At 41.6% G+C, this 24,372-nt stretch overlaps 2 protein-coding genes across 3 annotated transcripts; both read right to left on the bottom strand.

Annotated features, from left to right (window-relative positions):
* Positions 1 to 598: 598 nt before the first annotated feature.
* znf628 (zinc finger protein 628) lies at positions 599 to 10,414 on the bottom strand. Of its 2 annotated transcripts, XM_079240230.1 has the most exons (9): positions 10,277 to 10,414; positions 9,659 to 10,177; positions 8,092 to 8,164; positions 7,060 to 7,995; positions 5,740 to 5,910; positions 5,300 to 5,633; positions 4,981 to 5,135; positions 3,022 to 3,264; positions 599 to 2,900 (listed from the first exon to the last, which is right to left on the bottom strand). In XM_079240230.1, the coding sequence occupies exons 2-9, from the start codon at positions 10,042 to 10,044 to the stop codon at positions 861 to 863; spliced, it is 4,338 nt and encodes a 1,445-aa protein (XP_079096356.1). In that variant the 5' UTR covers positions 10,045 to 10,177; positions 10,277 to 10,414; the 3' UTR covers positions 599 to 860. The 2 variants fall into 2 exon arrangements, with proteins under 2 accessions (XP_079096356.1, XP_079096355.1); XM_079240229.1 differs by having other exon boundaries at positions 9,659 to 10,324.
* Positions 10,415 to 13,000: 2,586 nt separating this feature from the next.
* Positions 13,001 to 16,581, bottom strand: il11a (interleukin 11a; the record flags this gene model as incomplete). The annotated part of the gene is made up of 4 exons (XM_079241067.1): positions 13,001 to 13,180; positions 13,311 to 13,472; positions 13,586 to 13,681; positions 16,249 to 16,581. 4 exons carry the CDS (start codon positions 16,579 to 16,581, stop codon positions 13,001 to 13,003), a joined length of 771 nt encoding a protein of 256 aa, XP_079097193.1.
* Positions 16,582 to 24,372: the final 7,791 nt, after the last annotated feature.

Raw genomic sequence — 24,372 nt, 5'->3', positions numbered from 1 at the left:
GCCACTTGCGTACGTATAATACGCACTGCGTAAACCTTACCGGAGCATCCAATGGCGTTAACGGCGCTGCATACACACGTGACCAAAAGTGGAGCTCGCGCTCAGCTCTATTTAAATCGCCACAACAAGAAGTGCAAATATTTAAGATGCAGCTCAAGCTAAAATAAAGAAGAAATCATTGTGCAGAAATGCATATTTGTAGCACTTTACATGTCATGCTTGCTGTTACGGTGTAACTAATAAGGGTTAGCCAATGAATTTAGGCATTTTTTTTCTTGGGATGAATTATATTACTCATTCATTGTATTTGTTGTAAATTGTAAATAAAAAAAGATATACCGATTGAAACTAAAATAATGGAATACATGTAGCAGTAAAGTGACATTTTAGCAGCAGGTGGTCAATGATGTTTGAAGGAAACTGGAAATTCAACTATTCTAATCTGTAATAAGAAAAAATTAACTTTGTTTTATTTTTAAACTAGTCAAATTTTTCATCCAAGAGTAAATAAAAAAAAGAAACCAAACAATTAAAGGTATTACAGATTTATTAATAATTAGTTGCTATTTACTATTAACATTGTCAGGAAAGTAGGCGATGTACAATATTTATTCACAAAATCATAACTACTTAATAAACAAACTGCCTATGACAGCATAATGTAATATATTTAGGAATACTCTGAGGTCCATGTACAGCCTATTTAAATGTATAACATTTCTAGTTTGTGGCACCATGGCGTTACAACACATGACATACGTAACTTCATGTTCTCTCTCACGGTCAGGAGACATCACATGACTAAAGTGCTACCAAACTGCCCACAAACTGAGGCATTTACTTCGTCACCAACATAATTCTCAATCAGAGAACGGCTTCTCTGTAGAGCTAGACTTTGTGCCATTTCTTGTTTCTTCCACTGACTTTTGTACCTGTACGCTCTCTGAAGAGCTTTCCTTCACTGACTTTTCTGCAGCATCTCCAGTTACACTGTCATATTCCACTTCACTGCTCTGTGACAGCCCCCCCTCACTTCTCCCTTCTCTTAAGCTACTGGTGCTGACTTCAATTATCACAATTTCATGTCCATTTTCCAGCTGAAATATACTTTCCATGTCTCCCTCTTCTTCGGACACTGCGTTGTTTGTGGCATTGCAACCTGCCCGCTCCTCTCCGATCGCCCCTTCTTCACCTTCGATTAGTGCGATCATCTGCATGCCCTCTTCATTTTCCTGCTCCATCTTTATTTCACCCCCAAGTTCAAACACTACCTCCTGCCCATCAAGGGGTACCAAATTTTGGGTTGGTGTGCAGGACAGCTGCAAGCTGTTGTTTTGCCCTTGGCTGAAGGAAGCGTTAGATGGGCCACCGTCCTGTGCTTCGGTGTGGAAGTGAAGGACATAAGATTCTTCCTGGCTTCCCTCCCCTTCTACTTGACTTCCACCCTGTTTTTCTCCACCCCATTCATGCAAAAGTGACATCATCCCTCCTTTATCTGCCCCCTTTACTTTTTCACCTTGTCCAGTTGTCTCAAAAGGCATCACAAGTGATTTTCCCTCTCTACCCATTCCTCCATCAGTTGCCTCACCACAACTGTTCCCCTCAAACTGTAACACATACGACTTCCCAGCTGGATTAGTTTTCATCTCCTCCTTTGTTTGTCCTTTATTATCAAAACACAACACAAACTGTTTCCCTGTCAGATTTTCCCCTCTTCTCTCTTCTTCCTCAGAGGAATGAGCGCTCTTCTCTGAAGGAGCAGTAAAAGTAGAAACTGATGTTGAGGCTACTGTGGTAGCTGGTGAAACCATGGAAACAGCTGGTAGAGGTCCTAAGGTGTCCACTGCGGAGGGTACAGTGGTGAAGGATGGAAGTGTTGGGGCAGCAGAGCAAGCTGTTGAAAGTGGAGCAGGGGAAGCAGTGGGCAGAGAAGACTGTGATGACATGGTGGTGGTGTTAGCAGCAGTAACAGTCTGAGTGCCACTAGCCACATTGCAGCTTGATACTGGGACAGGTTTGCCTGGTGTCTGACTGACAGGAGCCGTTGCAGACTTCTGAAGAGCAGATTTTGGTTTGCGGCCACGTCTGCCCCGTGCTGTCCGTGTGCTCTTCCCTAATATGGGCTTGGTCAGCAAGGAGCTGGCTGAGATGTTACGGGTTGGTGTGGTGACAGGAGCGTGTGCATTGCTATTGTTCGTAAGTATGATCCTGGTCTGCTGTTGTTGCTGGGATACAGTGGGAAATTGGGGCATACGAGTTTGTATTTGGTTGAGGATGGGCTGGTATGCTTGGATCGTCTGAAGGACAGGGGGGGACTGAGGCTCTCGAGGTGATGGAGGGTTGGTTGCTGTGGGGAGGAGAATTAAGCTGGACTGGCTGCCATTACTGGAGGGGCACTGTAAGAGGAGGAAATTTTGCGACTGGGACGGAGGTGGCGGTGGCGGTGGTGGTGGAGGAGGAGGGGCAAATGGTATAGGCGATGACAGAGGAATAAGCTGCAGGCCATTGGCTGTCTGAATCATAAAATAGTTCTGGGAGGTGTTGGGGGGAATATTAAGCGCTGGCTGGGAAACAATCAGACTACCATTGTTTCCTGATGTTTCCAGAGTTATGGGGTTGAGCAGCGTAGTGGTGGTTGTAACTCCTCCCACATTGGCTTTCACAGCCACACCATCTTTAGCTCCACCACCGGGACAAGGAAGGGAAACTCCGCTGCCGTGGGTACGAATGTGTCTCTGCAAGTACGAGTGCATGACAAACTCTTTGGAGCAATACGGGCATTTGTAGTCCTTGAGTGAAGAGTGTGTGCGAAGGTGGAGCTGAAGGTTGGAGGAGTGTGTAAAACTTTTACTGCAGCGTGTGCATTGGAAAGGTCTCTCGCCAGAGTGGGTTCGTTCATGCTGAAACAGCAGGAAGACAGGGAGGAGAAATTAAGTCAACAGCTAAATGCATCACACATATTTGTTAAGTATAAACGAATAAAAGTAAAAGTAAAAAGAAAAGAAATGAATCTGCACTGACCTGCTTGAGATTTGATGTCTGTGAGAAGGACTTAGAGCAGATGGGGCATGTATGAGGCCGCAGTCCAGAATGCATCTGGCTGTGTCTACGTAGGCAGCTGGTGTTCTTGAAAGACTTGCCACACTCTTTGCACACATACGGCCTCTCGCCGGTGTGCTGCCGCAGGTGATACTGGTAGTGAGAGCTCCACTTGAAAGTAAGAGGGCAGTGAGGGCACTGGAATGCCCGTACCCCTGTATGCACCTAGGAAAGGTACACATGGAAAAATGTGATTCCTTCATTCATGTCAATGTTTCTGGCGTAGCTGTAAAACTGCTAAAAGATCTTAGCACTAGCCTTGCGGTTGCATTCCTTTGCCAATAAGTTGAGTTGCAGCCCAGAATATTGTTTACTGTTGAAAGAAAAAGGCCTTCGGGGCTTTCAGTTCTGTCAGAAATCCCTTTTCTGACAGAAGAAGTTACATTTTTGGCAACAAGCTTTCAGTGTTCAACAGGGAGCTTTTTGTTATTGGTTACTTAGGATAAGGATGAAACTGTTAAGTAAGGAGCTTTTTGTCCTATGAAACATAATTAGTGTGCCTGGAACACGATTTGTGATCGGCCTGTATCCAGTAAGCCTGCTTCCATTTAGCTGAGCAAAGCTAAAAGAACCCGACCTGTTGTTTAAAGGGGTTCTACTGTGATATTTCTAGTTTTCTGAGCTTTCTACTGCGTTATAGTGTTGAATACTCATCAGATATACGAGTGTCACCATTTTTATCACCGAAATGATTTTTGAGTTTTCCAGAGCGCTCTACGTTAAGTTTCCATGGCAACGGAAATTTTTTTTTTTTGAGTTTTTTCTACTTTGAAATTTTAGTGACATCCCGGGGGAGGACTCATTTACTGGTCATCTTCTCTAGGTTGTGCACGTTCATGAGAAGAAATCCACACCTGCGGGCGCAGCTTTCTCTTGTTTCTGGCAGAGGCAGATCTGAGAGGATCAATACAAAATCAATGAAGGGGTTTGTGAAAGATGCTTGATTATGTCTTACCCTTCAGGACTCGCATGTCAAAATAAATTAGATTGAAATGTGCATAATATCGCCTCTTTAACTTTTCACAAGAAATGATCACATAACCAGGGATGTCGAAAGTCGGTTCTGGAGGGCTGCAGGTTTTGGATGCTTCCTGCTGCCTCTCACCTGAATTAAAATAAATGATCAACCTGTTTGGTCAACACTTGACAACAAGCTGTTGAGGATAGCCATTTCATTTGAATTGTGTGTATTGTAGCAGGAAAACATTTAAAACCAGCAGAACTGTGGTCCTTAAGGATCAAAGCTGAATACCAGTAACTTAGACCTTTGTCTTACAAGTTAGTTAAAAATTACTGATGAGAATATAATGTCCATTTGAAGACAGAAACGTACTGTACTCCTCATGACATGAAACTTATGAGATTTAGGGATTGAGGGAAATTATTGCTGAAGAAGACACAAATTGGGGAACTGCAGAGTCAGTGTCAGCTCTATTTGAAAGGCAGGGATCAAACAATAAGTAAGAACCAGAAGATCCCAGGACACTGCTCATCTCTGCAGAAAGACCTCACTAAAACATAAAACAAAAACAAAAGTTCAACTTAATCCAGCTGTCAGAAACGACTCACTTGTAGTTTATTTCAAAGGATGTGACTATGCAACTGAAGGTTAATTTTTACTGGATCAAAGGGGTTTCATGGCATTTATATTATGACAAAAAAGTGCAGTCAATTCTCTGAATGTTTTTTTTTTTTTTTTAAATTACTTATTCATGCAATCAAGATGGAAAAGTTATGAGTGATGCAACACAATAAGGTCATGAGGAAGTTATCTTTGGTCGCTGAGTATATTGCAGAATACCTCCAGTTGCACAAGAGATCTGCAACTATTACTATGAGAATTAGCTTTGCGATTGGTTTAAGTGTAACAGTGAGACTTACTCGCTGATGGATAGAGAGTAGTGATGATCTCTTGAAGCTCTTTCCACACTCAGTGCAGCGGTAGGGCCTTTCCCCAGTGTGATCCCTCATGTGGTACTTCAGTCCAGATGAACCTTTGAAGGCTTTTCCACACTCCGAGCAGCGGTATGGCCTCTCTGATACCACAGTACAAATTATAATTGGGATAAATTACATTTAAGCATTAGTTAAAGTTTTAGAAGATAAGTAAAAATATCAAAATCCCTGGTTGGAATAAAGACTTTATGACAGCTTCTATAATACTGAATAGATTGTGGCTAACTGAGGTAAATGACTTTACCTCCAACTGGAGTGTTCTTGCTGGATCCTGCCTTTTTGACAGATTTGGTTTGTTTGGCCGGCTGTTCCTCTTGTTCCTCACCGACAGCAATGATATTAACACGAATTTCCCTCTGGCCGCCCTGCTGTTTGTCGGCCTGGCTGGGAGAAGAGGGTAGGGGGAGAGACAGCGAAAGGGACGGAGGGCACACTATCTCAGCCTCTGCCTCAGCCAGGAGGCGTTGCTCGGGAGTGTGGGAGTGTTGGTGGGTGAGGAGTGAGGAGAGAAGAGGGAAAGAGCGATCGCATGCAGAGCAGCTGAACTGGGAGCGGGACTGTGATGAAAGGGAGTGCATCTGTGGAAACAAGAGATGAACACAGAAGATAGTGTTAGTTTTCCATCTTAAGTCCTGTGATCTGCTTAACAGTGTCAGTAGCATTGACTTTAACAGTCCCTCTCACCAGCGACACATGTCTGTTGAGGCCTCCACTGGTCTTAAAGGTCTTATTGCAGTAGCCACATGAGAGCCCTGCCCATGTGGTTCTGGCCTCTGGCTGAATGGCCTCAGAACTCTGAGTCACCTCGGTGAAGCTCTGTAACAGGTCAAACTGGGCCTGGGTGGTGCCCACATTCTGAGGACAAACCAAAGGAAATTGATATATATATATATATATATATATATATATATATATATATATATATATATATATATATGTATGTGTTAAAAATAAAAAAAATCATAACACAGTCCATTTTAAAACCTTAATTGACTATTTACTTCACTTTTTTTCTTTTTGCTAGTTTTCTGTCATTAGTTCCCATGAAAAAGCTTTGGTGGTAAGATTCTTTTTGCAGCAAGGACAAGACTACCTTCCTCATGACACCTGCTGTTCACTAATTGGTCCAGTATTTCTGCACCTTCGGTTAAAAGCTAAGAAAAGGAACACTGTCAGACCTAAATTAACTACAGATTTGCCATTAAAAACACTGCCAATTAAAAAAAAAAAAAAAAAAAGTACTTGTTGTGGATTCCTATACCACATCCCCAGCTCAGAGTACAGATATTCTTTATCTCTATTGCCACCCATTTTCACATCATGAATCATTCACTTGAGGTGAGAGGTTGAAACTTGACTGCTCTTACGTTTTCTTGCACTAACCACAATCTCTTCTTATTTCATTCACATAATTCAACACTTGTTAACTTTGGTGAAAAATATTCCATATTAGCAACACTTCATGACACTAGCCTCTAAAGTAACCCACTTTTCAGAAAGCTGACGTGGAACTGAGGAATTACAATATGAGTTTCAGCTGGAGAAAAAAACTTGTCGTTTCATTTTATCATGCATTGTCTGAAAAACTTTTGCCAATTTAATGCACGATTCGCGATGACATTGTGACAAAAAGAGGGACCAGCAGCCAATGCACAAACAAAAAGATTTGGGAAAATAATTGAATATAAAATTGTTCATTTAAGCTTCCTGGTTCTTCACTGTAAACACTGTCTTAAAAATAACCCGTTTAAAGGTTTATTGAGTACAGGTAACCTCAAACGGGGTCAACTTTGTGAAATAAGGAAATCGAGCAGCGCAAATGTAAAGTGGTGGGAATTCATGATGGAAAATGTAACTGTTGTGCTATATTTCTGTAGTATTTTAACCAAAGCATGTCAGAAATATTTATTATTAAGGCATTAATGAAACTGTGTCAACATGTGTAAAAAGGCAAAGATATGGGTGGTTGTGCACTTGAGATGGAAGGGTTTGATTCTCACTTACTGCACTGTTTCCATCTGCTCCCTCTGCTAAACCAAGCAGCACCTCTGATGTTGATGCATGTCCACTTTCAGCCACAGTAGTCGTTTCCACCACCTCCTCAAAGTCCGCCAACAGGTGTCCAGCTCCCACAAGCCCATCCCCAACCTCCATTCCGTGCCCATGCCCTGCCTCTCCAACAACCCCATGCTCCTCTGGAGGCATGTGGATGGCCTGGTGCTCCTCTAGTTCTGTCCGTGTGCCAAAAGTCTGACTGCAGCTACCACAGCTGTACAGTAGCACACTGGCCCCGGTGTCAGTGCTCAGGTGAACCTCCGTCCCAATGGCCCTAGATGTACACACGTCTTCCCCAGAAGCAGTGAGGGTGAGCTGAGGAAGAAGGCTTGGATTCTGAACAGAGGAGGTGGTTGACAGGAACACTTCTTCCATCCCCACCCCAACTCCATCAGTTCCTTCCTGGCTCACAAATCCTACCATGTCTGTCAACATTGACGATGTCACTTCCTCTGCCCTGACCACCACCTCCACTACCTCATTTCCTTTTCTTCCGTTCTTTCCTTCTTTCCCTCCTGCATTGAGGTTGGCATGAGAGTTCTTGTGCAGAGCCAGGTTCGATGAGTGCGTGAAGCTTCGTCCACATTCACTGCAGATGTATGGCCTCTCACCTGTGTGTATCCTCATATGCTGCCTCAAGTTTGTAGACTGAGTGAAGGATTTATTACACACCTTGCACGTGTAAGGCTTGAGACCAAGGTGAACATTCTTGTGTCGCCGTAGGCTGCTTGAGTTTTTAAAAGCCTTGGGGCAAGTGTCACACAGGTACGGGCTCTCTCCAGTGTGCTGGCGCAGGTGATACTGGTAGTGAGAACTCCACTTGAAAGTCAGGGGGCAATAGAGGCATGCAAAGGTTCGAACTCCTGTGTGGACACTCTGATGGACCTGAAGACAAACAGAGATTGGTAAATCTACCTCTCATATCTCTTATTTTATTTTCCTGGACAAGGTTTACAAAATAATGTCTGAGTAATATCTGACCTGGAGAAGAGACGAGCGTTTGAAGGCTTTACCACAGTCCTGGCATTTATAAGGCTTTTCCCCTGAGTGAGACCTGGAAAACAACAGTAACTTTTCATTTTAGCACAGTGAATAACCCTTGTTTTAAATGTAAAATAAGCAAACACACTTTTATAATACTAAACAAAAGGTCTTGAGAAACCTACACTTTTTTTTTTTTTAAATAAATGTACGGGCACCAAATGTTGTAATATACAAAAATCTTGATGAAGCCTGGAAAGCTTTTCTCAAGACCACTTTAAACGATTAATGGAAAATCTGGTTTGTTTGTAAGTAATAAGACAGATAAACCAGTGGATTAAAACTTAAGCAAAGGATTGCACTTTTGAACTAATACCAAGTATGGTTAATTTTACAGAATGAATCAAGTGAATTTTAAATTGTTGACCTGAATTTTGGAAAAACAAGGAGACTGGAGAGATATGGACAATAAAATTCTGTTTTCTGATTGTTGATGAGACTTTATACAAAGCTGATTTTGGAAATATTATTGCTTTAAATAAACTGGAATGAGCTGAATTTTAAATTTTGATGGATGACTTTTTCTCATACAGATGATTGTGATTAAAGACTAACCTGTCCACATTTCTTTGCATGTCCATAAGATAGACTAAGCCTGTAAAAATCATACAGTAATAATACATATACAGCTTAAGATGAACAACAATCTGTTTCAACTCAAACACCGATATGAATAACACCTTTTTACTTTTATACTTCAACCTTTATAGGTAACTTCAAGTAGCTACATTTCCTACCTACGGATCATCTGTTAAATTCTGTCATCAGATACAGTCACAGTTTCTATTTAGTTACTCATCTAAAGGCTAAGAGGATCCTGCAGCTGCCACTTTTATTCCAAACAGTGAACTGAGTGGGTTGGTTGGTGAGAGGGTGTTTTTTTTTTCTTCAGATTATTGCTGACATTCACCTTTCTGCTTCAAATCTACCAAAAATAGTCTTCCATGTTAATGGCTCTCTTTTTTCATTTGGCTTACAACCTAAACAGCTTAGAATTTAAGTACATTAATACTTGAATGCAGCTTGTCAAATCAAGTAAGGTGCCTGATTAAAACATTGATTGGCTGTGAAGCTCCTGCATAAAGATGAGCACACGGAGATTACATTACTGAACGTATACCTGTCTGCTTATCTAAAACTAAAAAAAACTATACGTAAATATGACATTTATGTTTTTTTCACTGTTTTTTTTTTATCTATGGGTGGATAGAGAAGTTGATAAAAAAATGATTTAAAAAATCACCATAATGATTTTAAATAATTATCATATGATGAATGATTATATAATAATTCTGACAGCCCCAATGAAGAATGAAGGACATTTTTGTGAAACAAAGAACTAATGCAATTTAAGTTACACTTCTTAACTGATATCTACCTGAAAAGAGGTACATGGATGGTAGGTAATTATGTCAGAACAAGTGAACTTTATGGTATGACAAACCATCCCAAGCATGAGTGAAACATTGAACTGTAACTTTTAAACAAGAACTTTTAGCATGTGTACCGTTGGTGGTAGAGAAGAGCAGAAGAGCCTTTGAAGGCCTTCGGGCAGAGGTTACAGCGGTAGGGTCTCTCATTGTTGTGGCTTCGCTGGTGGTGAGTCAGCCTGGATGACCACCTGAAGCTCTTGCCACAGTCCAGACATTGGAAGGGATGTTCTGACTGTTCAGGCTGCTGAGCTGGTCCAGAAACGGATGATGTCACCATGTCCAGTACAACCTCCTCTCCACCTTCCACAACCCCCTTGTGTCCCTCCACCATCTCAACTCTCTCCTTGTCTTCTTCACCATCCTCCCCTGAGCCAAGAAGGGATGGGAAAGGAGAGAGAGAGGTAGTGGACTGAGGCGGCAGGATTTCTGCTTGGACCACTAAGGCCACTGAGTTTGCCATCAGCAGACTAATCTGGTGGCAGATGATGCAATTTCTTTGGAAAGGGGTGATCAGTTTGGGTGAAGTATCATGGTTTAGCTCCTTTTGTTCAAGGTTCCTTCATGTTTTCTGGTGTCTTGGATAACTTGCTTTTCTGTCAGTCACAGGAAACACCAGTTGTCATTCTAAGTAATGAGATCGCAGCAGGTCTGACATAAAGTCAAATAGAAATGAAGACAAAGTTATAACCTACTAACTCATGGGAAGAATGCCTCCTTTAAATCCCCCTCCTTCTGCTCTTTTACACTCGGAGCTCGCCCTCCCTCCCCGCCGCCCTCCTCCCGGCGTCAGTCGGTGTACAGTATACAGTCTCTCACCCTCCCCGCAGTGCGGTGCATTATAGCAAACCCCAAACAAAGGCTACAGCTAAGTCATTTACAACAGTATTATAACAAGTCTGTCCAAAAGTACAGGCAAGTCAGATGACAACACACAGGTATATCATTTCCACTGTATCAACAAAAGCAGTTAGTGGCCTTGTTTTAAAGCTAATCAAGCCCTACTTAATGCGGAAAAGCTTCGATAACCGCTCGCTGAGGACATGACTACAGGCTGAAGTAGTACTCACCCCGCATCTTTAACTAATCTTAAAGTTATATGGCAGCTATTACAATAATAAACTGGGTACCGCAGTGCTAATCCACACAACCTTAACAATAAACACGGCGCAGACTAACAGCAGTTCTCCACCCTATCCCGCCTTCCAAGAACAGCGACGACGATTGGCTCTTTGATTTGAAATAAAAGGTACTACTATAGGCCAGTGCGTTTAACGGACAGATGACGTTTTTAAACCTCGCAAAAATAAAAAATGAAATAATCATTTTTGGGAAGCATGTGTTACTAACATATTCAGATTTCAAAACATATTTAATACATATTAATGTAGAAAGGTCTATTCACAAAAAAATGCTCTCTTTTATTTGCCGCTAGGATTTCTGGGCAATGTAGTACATTCTTCTTTTTTTTTTTTCTTCTTTTTTTTTCTCTCCACCTTTCACTTATCACATTTTCGTCGCAGTGGGGAGTATCGGTAGGAAGGCATCGTGTGATGATGAACACAAAATCACACACAAAAAAAAAGAAAAGAAAAAGAAGAACAAGAGGCTGTTTTTATTTCATTGAGTCTGACTGAATGCTGTTATCTAAAAATGTTTTATTCTTTTTTATTTTTTTGCTATTAATTTTTTTCCCTGTTTTTGTTTTTTCCTTTCTTTTTTATTCAAACTTGACAGAAAAATCATTTGTATTATCGTTTTTGGGTTTTTTTTCTGAGCTGCTGTTTTGTTTTGTTTTTTAAAATGAAACCTTGTGTTTCTGTTTTCATTGCACTTTTTCTTGTTTTGTTGAATTATCTTAACTTTGTATTTCATTAACTGCTGTTGTGTCATGGGTCCTATGTGTGTCTTGTCAGGTACTCCTGTGTTTGCACTCTAGGCCAATACAAGTCATGAAAATCAGATGCAGTCAAATCCAATATGCACATTCTTTAGCATTTATTTCACTAAGGCACATAGTTCACATTGGGGCCAATCAGTGTGTTGAGGAGGCATGTTGCTGTTACAGAAATAATTGAAATGTGATGGTACAACAATAGTGAGTAAGAATAAAAACTGTATAAAAGTACAAAAGGAAAGGAGACTTGCTCCACCGCAGGACAAAATAAATAGTTCCACCAACTTAGACAAATAAATAACCAATACTATAACAAATACTAAAATAGGAATAGATGAAATTATAGTGATGAAACTGGCAAAGTAATCTACCTTATATTGTAGAAAACAACATAATATACATAAGCACTGTATACAACAATTTACATTCTTGTACATTTATGTACACCTGTACAGAACATAATGTTACAATACATAGTATTTTAAGGCTTTGGGTGTTTAACTAAAACTACAAACTTTTCTAGCCCAAAAGCACAGGTTCAAATCAGCCATCTTGCTTTTCAAGAGGCTAATCCTAACAAGTTTGTGCAAAGAATCTAATCAGGACCATCAGTGCTCAGCAACAGGGCACATTCAAATAACTTTACCACAATGTTAAATATGTCTCCTCATGCAGAACATGTGGACTCAGTATCGAAAATAGAAACTCTGACTGTGTTACAAAAGTAAGTATTCACCTCTCTTGGTTACCATCATATGATGCAAAGAATATGATAAGGCATCCATTGAAAACTTATTACGTGACATGTTTACCATGGTTAGAGAGATAACATTACCATCCTCTGAAATGTTTACATTAAGGGTTCTCTAAGTGAGAGAACCCTGGCTGTCCCAGATGCTACATCTACTGGAAAATACACAATTGCAGAGTAAATTAGGCCAGTTTAAAGTGTAGTTATCAGAGCTGCAAGTTGAAGAAGTGCTACTGTTTTTTTTTGTTTGGTTTTTTTTGTTTTTGTTATGTTTTTTTTTCTTTTTTTCTTTTTTGGAGGGTAAGTTTTGTTTCTGAGAATCAGTGAGACACAAAAGAGAAAAAAAAAATAGGTTACGAATGTGGCACATAAATTCACGTTAGTACAGAAATATAGGATAGAGTAACAAATTACATTTTCAAATAAATAAAATTAAATAAATACTAAGTCAATTAATAAATAAATAAATACATAAATAACATGGTCATGAGCAAGGCCTTTAGGAAAGAGTTTTGGGAATCATGATGCAATTGCTGGAGTTAAACTGACAGTTTGCTTTAACAGTTAACTTTATGGTCAGAACTTGGCTGTAGTGTGGAGCATCCTCACCAGCTCTCATGGAAAGACACTCTCTTCAATACACATGTCATTCATGTGGACATTTGGGTCTCTTAAGGGATGCTTTTGACTACACACACTAATATGGTCTTGTCTTGCCTTTCAACAAGGATGAGCGCCATGATTTCCCACTGGCATTTCACTGTAGGATTATCATTGCACTACAGATGCTTTGGGCCTGAGGCTGATAAAAGCTCTATTTGCCCAGTCACAAAAGAGCCTGAAATGAAGGAGAAGCTCATGGCTTGACTGTAGCACATCAAAGTGATTGGCAAGATGAGGTGGTAGAGAGGGGGCTGCCTGAGTTAGCTTTGGTGCATCAACTCTTTGCATCTGTGGAGAGAAAGACAGAAACAAATAGATAAACAAAACAATCTACTTATTTTCAACAGAAATAGACAGAAGCATATGATAAAGCTCACATGTATTAATGTAAATTGTAATACTGAAAGCAACCCTTTACCTGACGGTGAAGGAGAGTGATGAGAGATTTCATTTCCCTGATCATCTCCACCAGCTTGGGTACAGCGGGATGGTGGTGCTTCTTTGACACCCTGTTCAGCCACTCAAAGTGATGCTCATACAGCTTCAGGTCAGCGTGGAGCTGAGAGAGTGTGGGCTTTAGCTGGAAACAACACAGACACGCTTTAGAGACTTTGCATGGGTGTGGCAAGATGTAACTGGCAGAAACGGGCCAGTCCTCTCTGCATGCACGCAAATACACTATCAGAGAATTACCTCAAGATTGCTGAGGTCATTAACAGATCTGTTGCTCATTTCTGGCAGAGACCTGAACCTGTGGGATTCCATGTCTGAGTCAAATGCATGCTCCCTCTGAAAGAGAAAACAAGACACAGGGAAACCCATTAGTAATTTGCATCACTGCAATTTTACTCATCCTGAGACAAGTCACGGCAACATGAGGAAAGTATTAGTCTAGCACCTCCACTGCATCACTGTTTTCTAGGCCTGGAGACAGTAGCTCCAACTGAATGGAGTGTGGTTGGTTAGGTCAGTGTGAGTTCACTCACATTTAGCCTTCCCAAATGTCAACAATAAGAGCAAATGACCTGAACCCACAGGATGTTTTCTGCTGGGAGTGAGGATAACAACATACGCAATGACTAAGAAAGCTCCAAGTGGGACAGACAACACAAAGCTGCAGGGAAACTCCAGGGTCACGGCTATAAAAAGACAGAATGACGCAGTGCTGCTGTCCAGTTAGAGTTGTGTTGTAAACTGTCCTGACAATGGATGTAATCCTTATTATGGCCAGTAGAGGGGGATAAACTACCTGCATGCAGGTTACATTATTTTGCTTTATCTAAGAGCAGCTGTGGTCATCAGTAGTGCAGTTCAGCATTGAAGATGTGGAGAGGACAAATGGAAGTGACTGATCTGTTATGCATCATTTCCATTCAGTAAAGGAACATAACAACATTAGGATGATAGGCTGATGCCTTGTATAACTAAAAAGAATGAGTGTGCTTAATGTTTCCTTAAACTGCTGTGATTTGTTTTCTTTCCTCTGCTGTTTGCTTCCAGTTGTTTGTGTTGATGTTTGTTAGTGATGAATGTGGTGCATTGTCTCTCATGTCTCTCCATCAGCCTTTCGTAAGAACTTGCTTATGTTTGTCATCCAATGTTTTGTCTTTGCTCCTTTTGCCCCCCCTCCATCCATTACTTCCATGTCCTCCTTTACTCTCACTCCCTCTGTCTCAAACCAGGTGCACAAGCATGTGCACCGTCCATGCACATGTGCATGCCTGCACACACATACACTACCGGCTTGTCATCCAGCTGGCCTTCTGATCTCTTCATCTCTTGTGGTTTTTGCTCCATCTTTCTCAGCCTTTAATTCTCCCTCTTGTCCTCCTTTTTCTTGCTCTCTCCATCACAGACCATGACCTCACCCGACAGAACTAAGCATCCAGCCTTTTTCTTCCTGAATGCAAATGCTGGAATGTGATAAATCTTTTTGATTTTTATCAAGTCACTTTGCTGTGGCGACCGAAGCAAAACACTAAACACCGCACCTATAGCACCACCACTATATGCAGAACCCTCAATGCACACACCCAAGGCCACAAAAATGCATGCACACAAATGCATTTGCACATAATACATGCATTTGTTCTGCACACATACAATAAGCGCACAGATCTATGCTTACACATACATACACATATACTGAAATGTAAACCTGTGCATGCGCATTGTCACTTTCTCTCTTTAAAGCATCAGTTTCATTGGCTATTTGCAGGGACTTTCCATGGATTCTCTTTTTATTTATCTTTCCTAACTTTGTCCTATATTTAGTGCTATTCCTCACCAAAAAAGAAAAAAAATACTCTAAGGAATGCTAAAAGCAGTGCAATACTTTACCATGCACCCATTGAAAACACTGACTTTTTCATTCCCTGGTTGTATTGCTATTATACCATGGCATTGTTTTAAAGCAACAAAGCTTCATATAAATACACTTTCTGAACACTATCTGCTGGCCAAGACTAGAGAGAGTATGTGGCTATTTTTGATTCCATCCCCTGAACAAAAGAGTTTAAGGATTTGCATGATGCAAAAATAGAATCGAGATCAGTGGTGTGTAACCAACGATCCCAAAGATATGATCCGACGTTTTTTTCACCTGTTAAAACAGTGATGATACACAATCGCCAGCTGGATCCCAAGCTTGACAAAGTTCTCAAATCTGATTATTCTACCCACTGGACTGTTAATAAACAGATTTGTAAGCTAGACTTGCAAATGAACAAAGGATGATATTCTGATAGGGTAGAAAATAAACATTCCTGCATCTGTCAAAGTTTGCAGAGTATTGAGCACGAACATGTTTGTCCATAAACAGGAGTTGTGATGCAGTTGGATGAAGGCATTTAACTGCATCTTCATTGGCACCTTGTTGCAACTTCAACATTCTTTATGCAACCCCGGGAGATGATCAGCACAACACGGAGTTGCTTAGTCAGACTTTCTCAGCATTGTGGATTAAAAGTGAGATCATCAAGTCAAATCTCCTCTGAAGTGTTTGCTGGCCCGATGTAAGTCTGCAGTCAGTCTGATGAATGAAAGCAGCTTAAGGCCTACAGAAGCCTTGAGCAGACCCAGTTTGGGCTAGTTCAGTCAAACAGTGTTTCCACCAATCAGCATGAAACAAATCTGCGATGTCATTAAACCGGCACTAACATTAGAACCAAAATCCACTTAATGAGAGCTCATGTGGCCCAGCACCCCCCCCCCCCCCCCCCCCCCCCCCCACACACACACACACACACACACACACAACCCTGACAATTCAATTAGCATAGAGTGGCCAGAGTCTCATTAATGTCTCCTTTAATCAGCTGCTTATTGCTAATGGTGATGACGAAATTTTCACTCACCAACAATTCTTGCGTGAGCCTAATTAGATTCCTGGTCTGATTGGACAGTTTGTCCATGTCACTGGTCCGCCGTTGTGGTACTGGAGAGGCAAACGTGAAGGCAGGCAGCTGAGCCAATAGCAGCGAGAAGAGGAGCGATGAGGAGGAGTCGAGCAGCACTGCAGGGATCAGAACAAAACGGAGGCAATTAGTGGGGAGGCTCTTGTCATCTCGCCATAACGATAATGACCTCAGGCCACGACTGTCAGCTCTGGGGGGGGGGGAGATATTGCACCATAACATAAACAATGGCTCCAGACTTGGCAGAGGCATCCTGAAGAGCTCCAGAGTCATGTTTTCACAGGCTGAACGCAAATCATTAAATCATTAAAAGCCGGATTTTGACACAGAATGTCTCCATCACTTCTTAACCATAAGCAAGGCAATGAATGCTGCTGATTGTCACACCTGCAACTCGATAGGTATGTGAGCTGGTGGAATAAATTATATAGAACAAGTCAAGTTTAACAGTAAGCTCATTCATTCTTTTCCTTTCAAGTTCAAATACAAGGTAGACTTTAAGTATTAAAAGGGAACCACAGTGTTGATATGATGAATGCTAGATAATTACAGGTGAACCACAAGAATCACAGCCAAAATAACAACCACAGGGGCATCTGGGCTCCGTGTCCCAGACTAACTCTCACACCAGAGAATAAAGTTGTCATTATGACCAGCAAAGTCAGACGAGTGTTCAATTTAGCTATAAATCAGAGAATTTATGCAGCATGGACACCCTAACTAACCCTGTAAAGTGAATTAAACGTAAGGCAACATTTAGAGAATAAATCAGAACAAGCTTAAAAATAGAGAAAAAAAAACTTTCAGTAGTTATAAATAACTTAACATCTACATAGTATCACTTACATTTCATATTGGTTCGGGTCCAAGAGACAGGTAAATCAGCAGACAAGCGGAGACAAATAAATAAAAACGAAATTAATAAATAAATTGAACTCCGGAAATTGTCACGTGCTCCGTTTTCTTCTTCGCACTCTTCAGCCAAAGGAGGAAAGTTGTCAGGGACTGAATGAATGAGTGCGCAGGGTGACGAGGGGCGCACACAGAGACACAGCAAGAGGAGAGAGTCAATAAATAAAGAAGAAGGGGGAAAAAAAAAAAAAAAAGAGGTTTCAGCTTTTTTAGTAAAGTCTGAGAGGAGCCCCTTTGGTCTTCACAGAGTGAAAAGAGGCACTTGAGAAGTTTGGAGAAAGATAGGCAACAGCAGTGCAGAGAGAGGGATGCGAGTGTGGTAAGTCCAATTTTTGCGCGCAGTGAAGTGTTTAGGCTTGTTTAAAACGTCCTTTATAAAGAGCCTATGACACATGCAGCCAGTGACTCACTTCATTCATAAAAACACACACACACACACACACACACACACACACACACACACACACACACACACACACACACACACACACACACAACACACACGCTCTTTCTGGCTCTCTTTCCGCCTCCCCTCCCTGTGTTGCCTGTCTCCCTTTGCGAAACTTAAAAGAAATGTTCGTTGTGTTTTCTCTCTCTCTCTCTCTCTCTCTCTATCACTTTCTCCCGTCCTGTCCTGGTCCCTATCGCCAGCACTTCCTCCGTTGCATCCCGCTACCTGCGCCAATCAGCACCATCTACCTCTTTTTATCTTTTCATCTCCAAATCTCTTCCCCTCTTCTCTCTACCACTGCAGAAAAAAAGCCCATTGTTTCCATGTGTATCAGTATATCTCATGTATCTTTTAGAGCCCCGTGCACTACAGTTTTACCTGTCCTGTCTGTTTCTTGTATTCATGTTGTATAGAGAGAAATGTCACCGAAAATGTCTTCCTGCTTGTGTTTTTGTGTTTTAAGCTACACATCACTTTCCCAGTATTTTAGGTAATGCGCTCAGCAAACACCTTTCCTCTCCCTCTTTTTCTCACCCTTTGCTCCTTTTTCTTTTTTTTTTTTTTTTTTTCTGGAGCCCCTCTTGAGACAGCAGCCTGTTATTTCCACTGCCCCCCACCCACCACCTTCTCTCTCTCTCTCTGGTTCTCTTATGCTTCTTCTCTCACTTCACAGGATGAAGGAAAGAGGAAAGAGTGAGAGACTAATAGAAGCAGGAGAGAGGTGTTGTCCAGGTCAGAAGGGGCCTCTGAAAGTGTTGCATAAAAACAGTGAGTGGACACACACATGCATAGACAGAAAGTTGAGCGATGGAGCGTTTGATGGGGTCAACGTGGAAAGCCACACGGCTAAATATGCACATAAATCCACTCACACAATGTGCCCTATAAAAGTATGCTCCTCTAATACAAAAAAAAAATGGCCAAAAAGATCCTCCTAACAAGTGTAGAACCATCACAGTCTTGATGTTTGTCACACAAACACACATTCTTAGAGAGCACGGCAGCCTGGAAACACTCAGTCAGGTGCCGTAAATTGTGGCCGACGATTGCAAGGGGCAAAGATGAGTTTCCAATCATCACAGTGGAGAAAGTAAACGCATCATACTGTACACAAACTGTACAGTGTATCAAAAAAGGGAGACTCACACATATACAAAGGAAGCGAGTGGGGAAATGAGGGAAAAAAGCATTTTTGAGTCTGAGTGTGAGATTAGGAGACCCTCATTCACAGACATACACTCATGGTGTGGTTTGAAAATAATTAGTGGTGGGCTTTGTATGCGCACACTCACGCACGTACACACAGAGTTGCCAGTCCGGTGGTGGGCCTACACAGACAAACAAACACTCTCGAAAAGATGAGGGGCCTGGTGGCAACGAGTGGGTGGCAGAGTTGTTGTGGTAAAGAAAGGTCATTCTCTGCTTTCTCAGGTCAACAGTAGAGAAGAAAAGCTGGGAAAGGAGGCGAGCGGGAGGAGAAGGAGAGGAAGTAGATGAGTGCGGTTGGACGTAAGGAGATATTGACACACTCGCTCTTTTTAATTTCCCACATCAAAGGGACGTTTGAAGACACAGCTGGGGAGAGAAGAAAAGAAAGAGTGAAGTTAGTCACTCTCCCTCACTCCCTCATGATGGGGGTCTCCTGGGTGGTTCTGAGGCACAAAGTCTGATGTTAGGCCATCAGCCAGTGCTGATCGCTCACACACTCCAGCAACAGGGTGGCTGCTCTTTTAGATGCGAGTGCGTGCGCACGTGCCTGGATGTCAGTGTGCAAAATAAAAAAAGGTTTATACGTCTTTGTTTAGACTTTTGTGTGTGTGTGTGTGTGTGTGTATGAGAGAACACCAGCACACAGCGACGCATGGCTGTTGGAAAAGGGGGAATTCAGGGTTTGTGTAAATGGGTGTGCATTCAGTATATGTGTGTAATTATGGGTATGTGGTGTGGTGTCTGCATAATGTGCATGAGCATCAGTGTTTGCGTGTGCGTCGTTGTGTGAGAGTGTGTTTGTGTGTGGCCTTCATATGCTACCCATTACATCACCAATCTGTGTAAACCACCATAGGAGGAGAAACAGAGTGAGACACTCAGACTACGACCTCAAAGACATCAGAGAGGAAGGGGAACCTGTGACAGGGCCTGCCAGCCCGCCTCGCTGCCAGACAAACTTTACTCACACAAGCTTCCCTCAATTTGCTCTTGCTTTACACTAACTTCCCTGTGTGCCATGGCATGTATTCAGACATTATTACACACTCCAAATCACTTGAGCGGCTCACTCTTTTTACTCACCTTTTGCAGGGCTGGTAATACACAAAGTTTCTTTCTTGGATGGCTCACCAAGAGAATTGGCAAATGTGACAGAGGACACAGCCTTTTGGTTGTGAAAGAATTCCCAGAAATTGGAGAAAATGACAAGGAGAACATCTTTCATTCATTCATTCATTCATTTTCTGAACCGCTTATTCCAATTCAGGGTCGCGGGGAAGCTGGAGCCTATCCCAGCCGGCTTTGGGCGACAGGCAGGGTACACCCTGGACAGTTCGCCAGTCCATCGCAGGGAGAACATCTTGACAAGATTAAATTGGGCCAGTCCCAATATAAGTGATTAACTCTGCAAAGGAAAATACTTTAAATTTCAACAAACACCTGCAAGCTAAGGTAGCCACAATTCAAGTAGCTGAGGAGATTCATGATGTTTGTGCTCAAAAGCAGCATCAGTTTAATGGAGTATATATTGCTGCTCTGAGGGAAATGACCACATTTGTTAGCAGTTACAAGGTGGATTGCGTCTTGTTTATACAGAACTATTTCATAAGGCACTTTGAGAGAAATCAGGCAAATTTAGTCAGACATTCTAAATGTTGCATTTTATTTATTTACACTGCAATGGACTGGCGACCTGTACACGGTGTACCCTACATCTCCCCCAATGATTGCTGGAATGGGCTCCAGCTCCCCATTACCCTTAAATGGACAAAGCAGTTTAGAAAATGGATGGATGAATACATTTGGGGGTGGAATATTTGGAACTTGAACCAAGGCCCTTGTAACCACTCTACTTGTCAGGTTTTGTCAGAATTTTGTAAGAGAACGTATCCCTCCTATGCCAATGCACACATCTTGTGGTGAAAAAGATGTTTATTCAGTTATTTGTATTAATCAAGGAAACAAGAGTTAAATTAGGTTCACAGGTGTCCAACATAGTTTAAAAACATGAAAAGATTCTGATGAATTATCAGCTTATAGAAAGAAATCATGTAGAAAGTGATCACTTGGAAAAAAGTCCACTTGTTAGTTAGACACTTGTTAATGTCTTACAGTGAACTGGGACTGTGCAGATGGGAATCCTAAAGCAAACCACCATTCAAGGTTGCTAGGTAAATAAAGTGTGCAAGGAGGTAAGAATAATAGCAAATGAATGACTGTGTCATGTCTTGAGCCTACCTCGCTAGCATGTGGGGACAGTGTTAATATCTTATAGCTGAAGTTGGTGGTTTCTTGGTTCAACATTATGAGGCCCAAAAATGAGGTTATTTAAATTTACTGAAGTACTAGTCTCAAAGTAAAAGTCTAGGTTCAGGGAGTGTGAGACAGTGTTTTCACATGGCCTGGGCACCACTGAGTACAAATCTTAACCTCACTCCAAGTCTTTAAGATGTTTCCTTGACTTTCCCATTAAGATGTTGAAGAAAACTTAGTGCTATGTAAATATGTGTAGCGACAGTGACAATGCATAAGCCTAACAAAACGATTCTCCAGCAAAGAGAGGAGAGATTAAAAAACAAAAACATCAGACCAGGAAAATTGCAATAGAAAGAAGAAAGAAAAAGAAACATGAAGTTATTAACGATAATAATGGCTTGGCGCATACATGAAAAGTAACAAGTAAAGATAGCAGATTGAGGAGAAGAGCTCAGTACATCATGTGAGATCCTCTCAGCTGCTTTGGCCTATAACATCATCACTCAACGGACAGTTCAGGGTTATCGATGCCAGCTCCCAACTTCAAACTGAAAGAAATATGTGTAAAAGTAAGGCACTTGCAACTGCAAAAGGCTGTTTGCTCAAAACAAAGCTAATAAATAATGTATCTCTGCTGCTAGTTCTGTACAAATATCCAAAAGTGACACACAATGGATATAATATTTTAATATACTTTAAATGTAATTTGTAGTTTCTTTTCTAACATGAACTGAACTGATAAGGTGGGAAGCTTTACCAAGAATGTCTATGTGAAGTTGGGAATTTTTTTTTTTACTGTTTGCTTTTGTCCAATTATATTTGTAGTCAGATTAGGACAACAAATACCAAATCATCTCATTCCAATAATGTTGGTTTTCTCATAAATGTTTATTGCCGTGGCTTCATTTCCATGTCCAGGTGGATGATAAAAGTAGCCTTGTGGATTTTAGGGTTAAGTCCCATATTCTGCTTACCTCAGTGTCAAATATAAACATTGAAAATGTTGGCCGTGACGCAACTTTGCTCCGATGGTAAAAGGGATTATGGGAGGAACACGAGTAATAAATTCATCATTTTTATGCTGCACCCTCATTTCCTCAAGGGAATTCCAGCAGGGCCTGAGCAAATAAATGTGAAGATTACGTTCAAAGGGGAAACCAGAGGTCCGACCCATTACTGTTAATATTTACTCTGCTATAACAGAACACTTTTAAGTTTCCCCCCTGACCACCTAAACCCCGTCTCTTCTTCCTCTCTACTCTTTCATTCTGCTCATTCTTTTTCTCTAGTTGCTCCCAAGTTGTAACGTATCCTATCTGGGAAACAGCCGTTGTAACCTTAATCCCCTGCCCACCATTATCACTGCCCCATTCCCCCTTTACTTCTCCACTCACCCCCTTATACCTCAACCTACGTCAGAGAGCAAGTGAGTGTGTTAATAGTTGGTGGGGGGGGGGGATAGAAGAAATAGTGACACACTGGAGGGGGCTGAAGTCATTGGGCAATAAATTGACGTCTGACTTTCTTTCTCACAGTTAGAAATCAGTGTTAACTCACTGTTGCCCTCCTTTAATTTCATGTGTGACAGAACACTCTCCATTTGAGCTACTGTACATGTCTGCCCCACTTGAAAGTCTTTATTTCATAAAAACTCCCTGTGGACGTGATTTACAAATCGACCGTGTCAATTGCTCCCTTCCTGTTCCATGCGAGCGGCCATCTCCAGACAGATATGGCTGTTGTGCATCTGTTGCCTTTCCTTTTTATTAGACCATTAAAGGAGGACATTAACCAGCACCATTATTGCAGGTTTCCTCTGCTGGCTCAACTCACGAAGCCATGCAAAGGGCAGGATGCTGGGATGAAAGGGAGCGCGTGAGCCAAACATCTCTCCTGGCAGAAACCGGGGGAGCAAGATTTTTAAATCAGCTCTCTATTAAGCACGCATTTACAAGGCTCATTTTGTTTGGTAACCAAACTCCATGGTATGTGGCAAAACACAGTGTATGTGTGTCGCATGCGCTTGCATGTGTAACAGTGAGTTAGTCGAGACCTCTTCCCTCTCTCTGACTTTGGTGTTGCTCACCTGCTCACGTTCTCCTACCACACTCACTGCTTCCAAGCCATTCTGCCAGCGAGGAAATCTCTAAATGAACAAGGTAAAGCAATAGGTCACTGACGAAGAGTGAGGAGAAGAAGAAGAAGAAGAAGAAGAAGAAGGGGGGGAGTAAGCAACCCACGCAAAAGGAACTTTTTACTGTGCAAACACTCTTTCCATCTACCCAGTATGCTCCCTCCGTCTCAGAGTGGTGTTAATACACTGGAGAACCCCGGCCCGTCTCGCAGCTCAGTTCCTCCCTCCTCTCCTTTCACCGCCGTTCTCAGTCGCCCTAAACATTCTTTCCTCCCCTGTCATTGCATGTCCTGTCTGCATCCCTCCTTCTGCTCATCTCTTCTTCCTGTCAAGCGCTTCTCTCTTTAACACTCTCACTTTCTTCCCAAAGGATCTCTTCATTGAGGAATAATAATACTACACAACTACTACTACTGATAATAATAATAATAATAATAATAATAATAATAATAATAATAATAATAATAATAATGATAATGATAATAATGATGATAATAATAATAATAATAATAATAATAATAACAATAATAATAATAATAATAATAATAATAATAATAATAATAATAATAATAATAATGCATGTGAAGCGTGTGCCAGCAAAGAGATGCTTTTTGTTCACCCGCCTTCAATATCTTCTTCCCCCACGTCTGCAACTTATTATTTAGAGTGAAGGAATAAACTTGGGAGAGTGAAAGTGCAGCTTCTATTTTTGGTGCATTCCTCCAGTAGTTACCCCAGAGATTTTTACATTCTCTCACTCTTTGTCACTGTTGCACCATTTCTGCAGTGAGTTACTCCGTCTGTGTGTTTGTGTGTCTGTGAATGATGGGCACTCTATCAGAGCTGACCACTACTTGCCGGCGCGACGCTCGTCTGCGTCAGCCACACACTGAACCCGTTGTCATGTTATTCTACGGAAGCAGAGAGCTGCTGACAAACACATGGGAAATGGGGAGGGGTGTAAGTCTAAGTGTAAGAGGGGGCAGCGGGTCCTGGTGAAATGTAGGGAAAAGAGTGAAAGCAGCAGGGAAAACAAAAGGATGAAGACTTCTGTGACGTTATAGTTTGCCCTGTGGAGTTTCTTTATCAGCGTGACATGATC

The sequence above is a fragment of the Telmatherina bonti genome, assembly GCF_933228915.1.
Source record: "Telmatherina bonti genome assembly, chromosome: 5".
Taxonomy (NCBI): Eukaryota; Metazoa; Chordata; class Actinopteri; order Atheriniformes; family Telmatherinidae; genus Telmatherina; species Telmatherina bonti.
This window is presented reverse-complemented; position numbering and strand designations above follow the sequence as displayed.

What these genes read in the sequence shown, in the direction of transcription:
- znf628 (XM_079240230.1), bottom strand. Translation starts at nt 10,044, where the DNA reads ATGGCAAACTCAGTGGCCTTAGTGGTCCAAGCAGAAATCCTGCCGCCT. An exon ending in CAAGAACACTCCAGTTGGAG is followed by an intron (nt 5,136 to 5,299) that starts GTAAAGTCATTT and finishes CTGTGGTATCAG; the next exon opens with AGAGGCCATACCGCTGCTCG. An exon ending in AGACATCAAATCTCAAGCAG is followed by an intron (nt 2,901 to 3,021) that starts GTCAGTGCAGAT and finishes CTGCTGTTTCAG; the next exon opens with CATGAACGAACCCACTCTGG.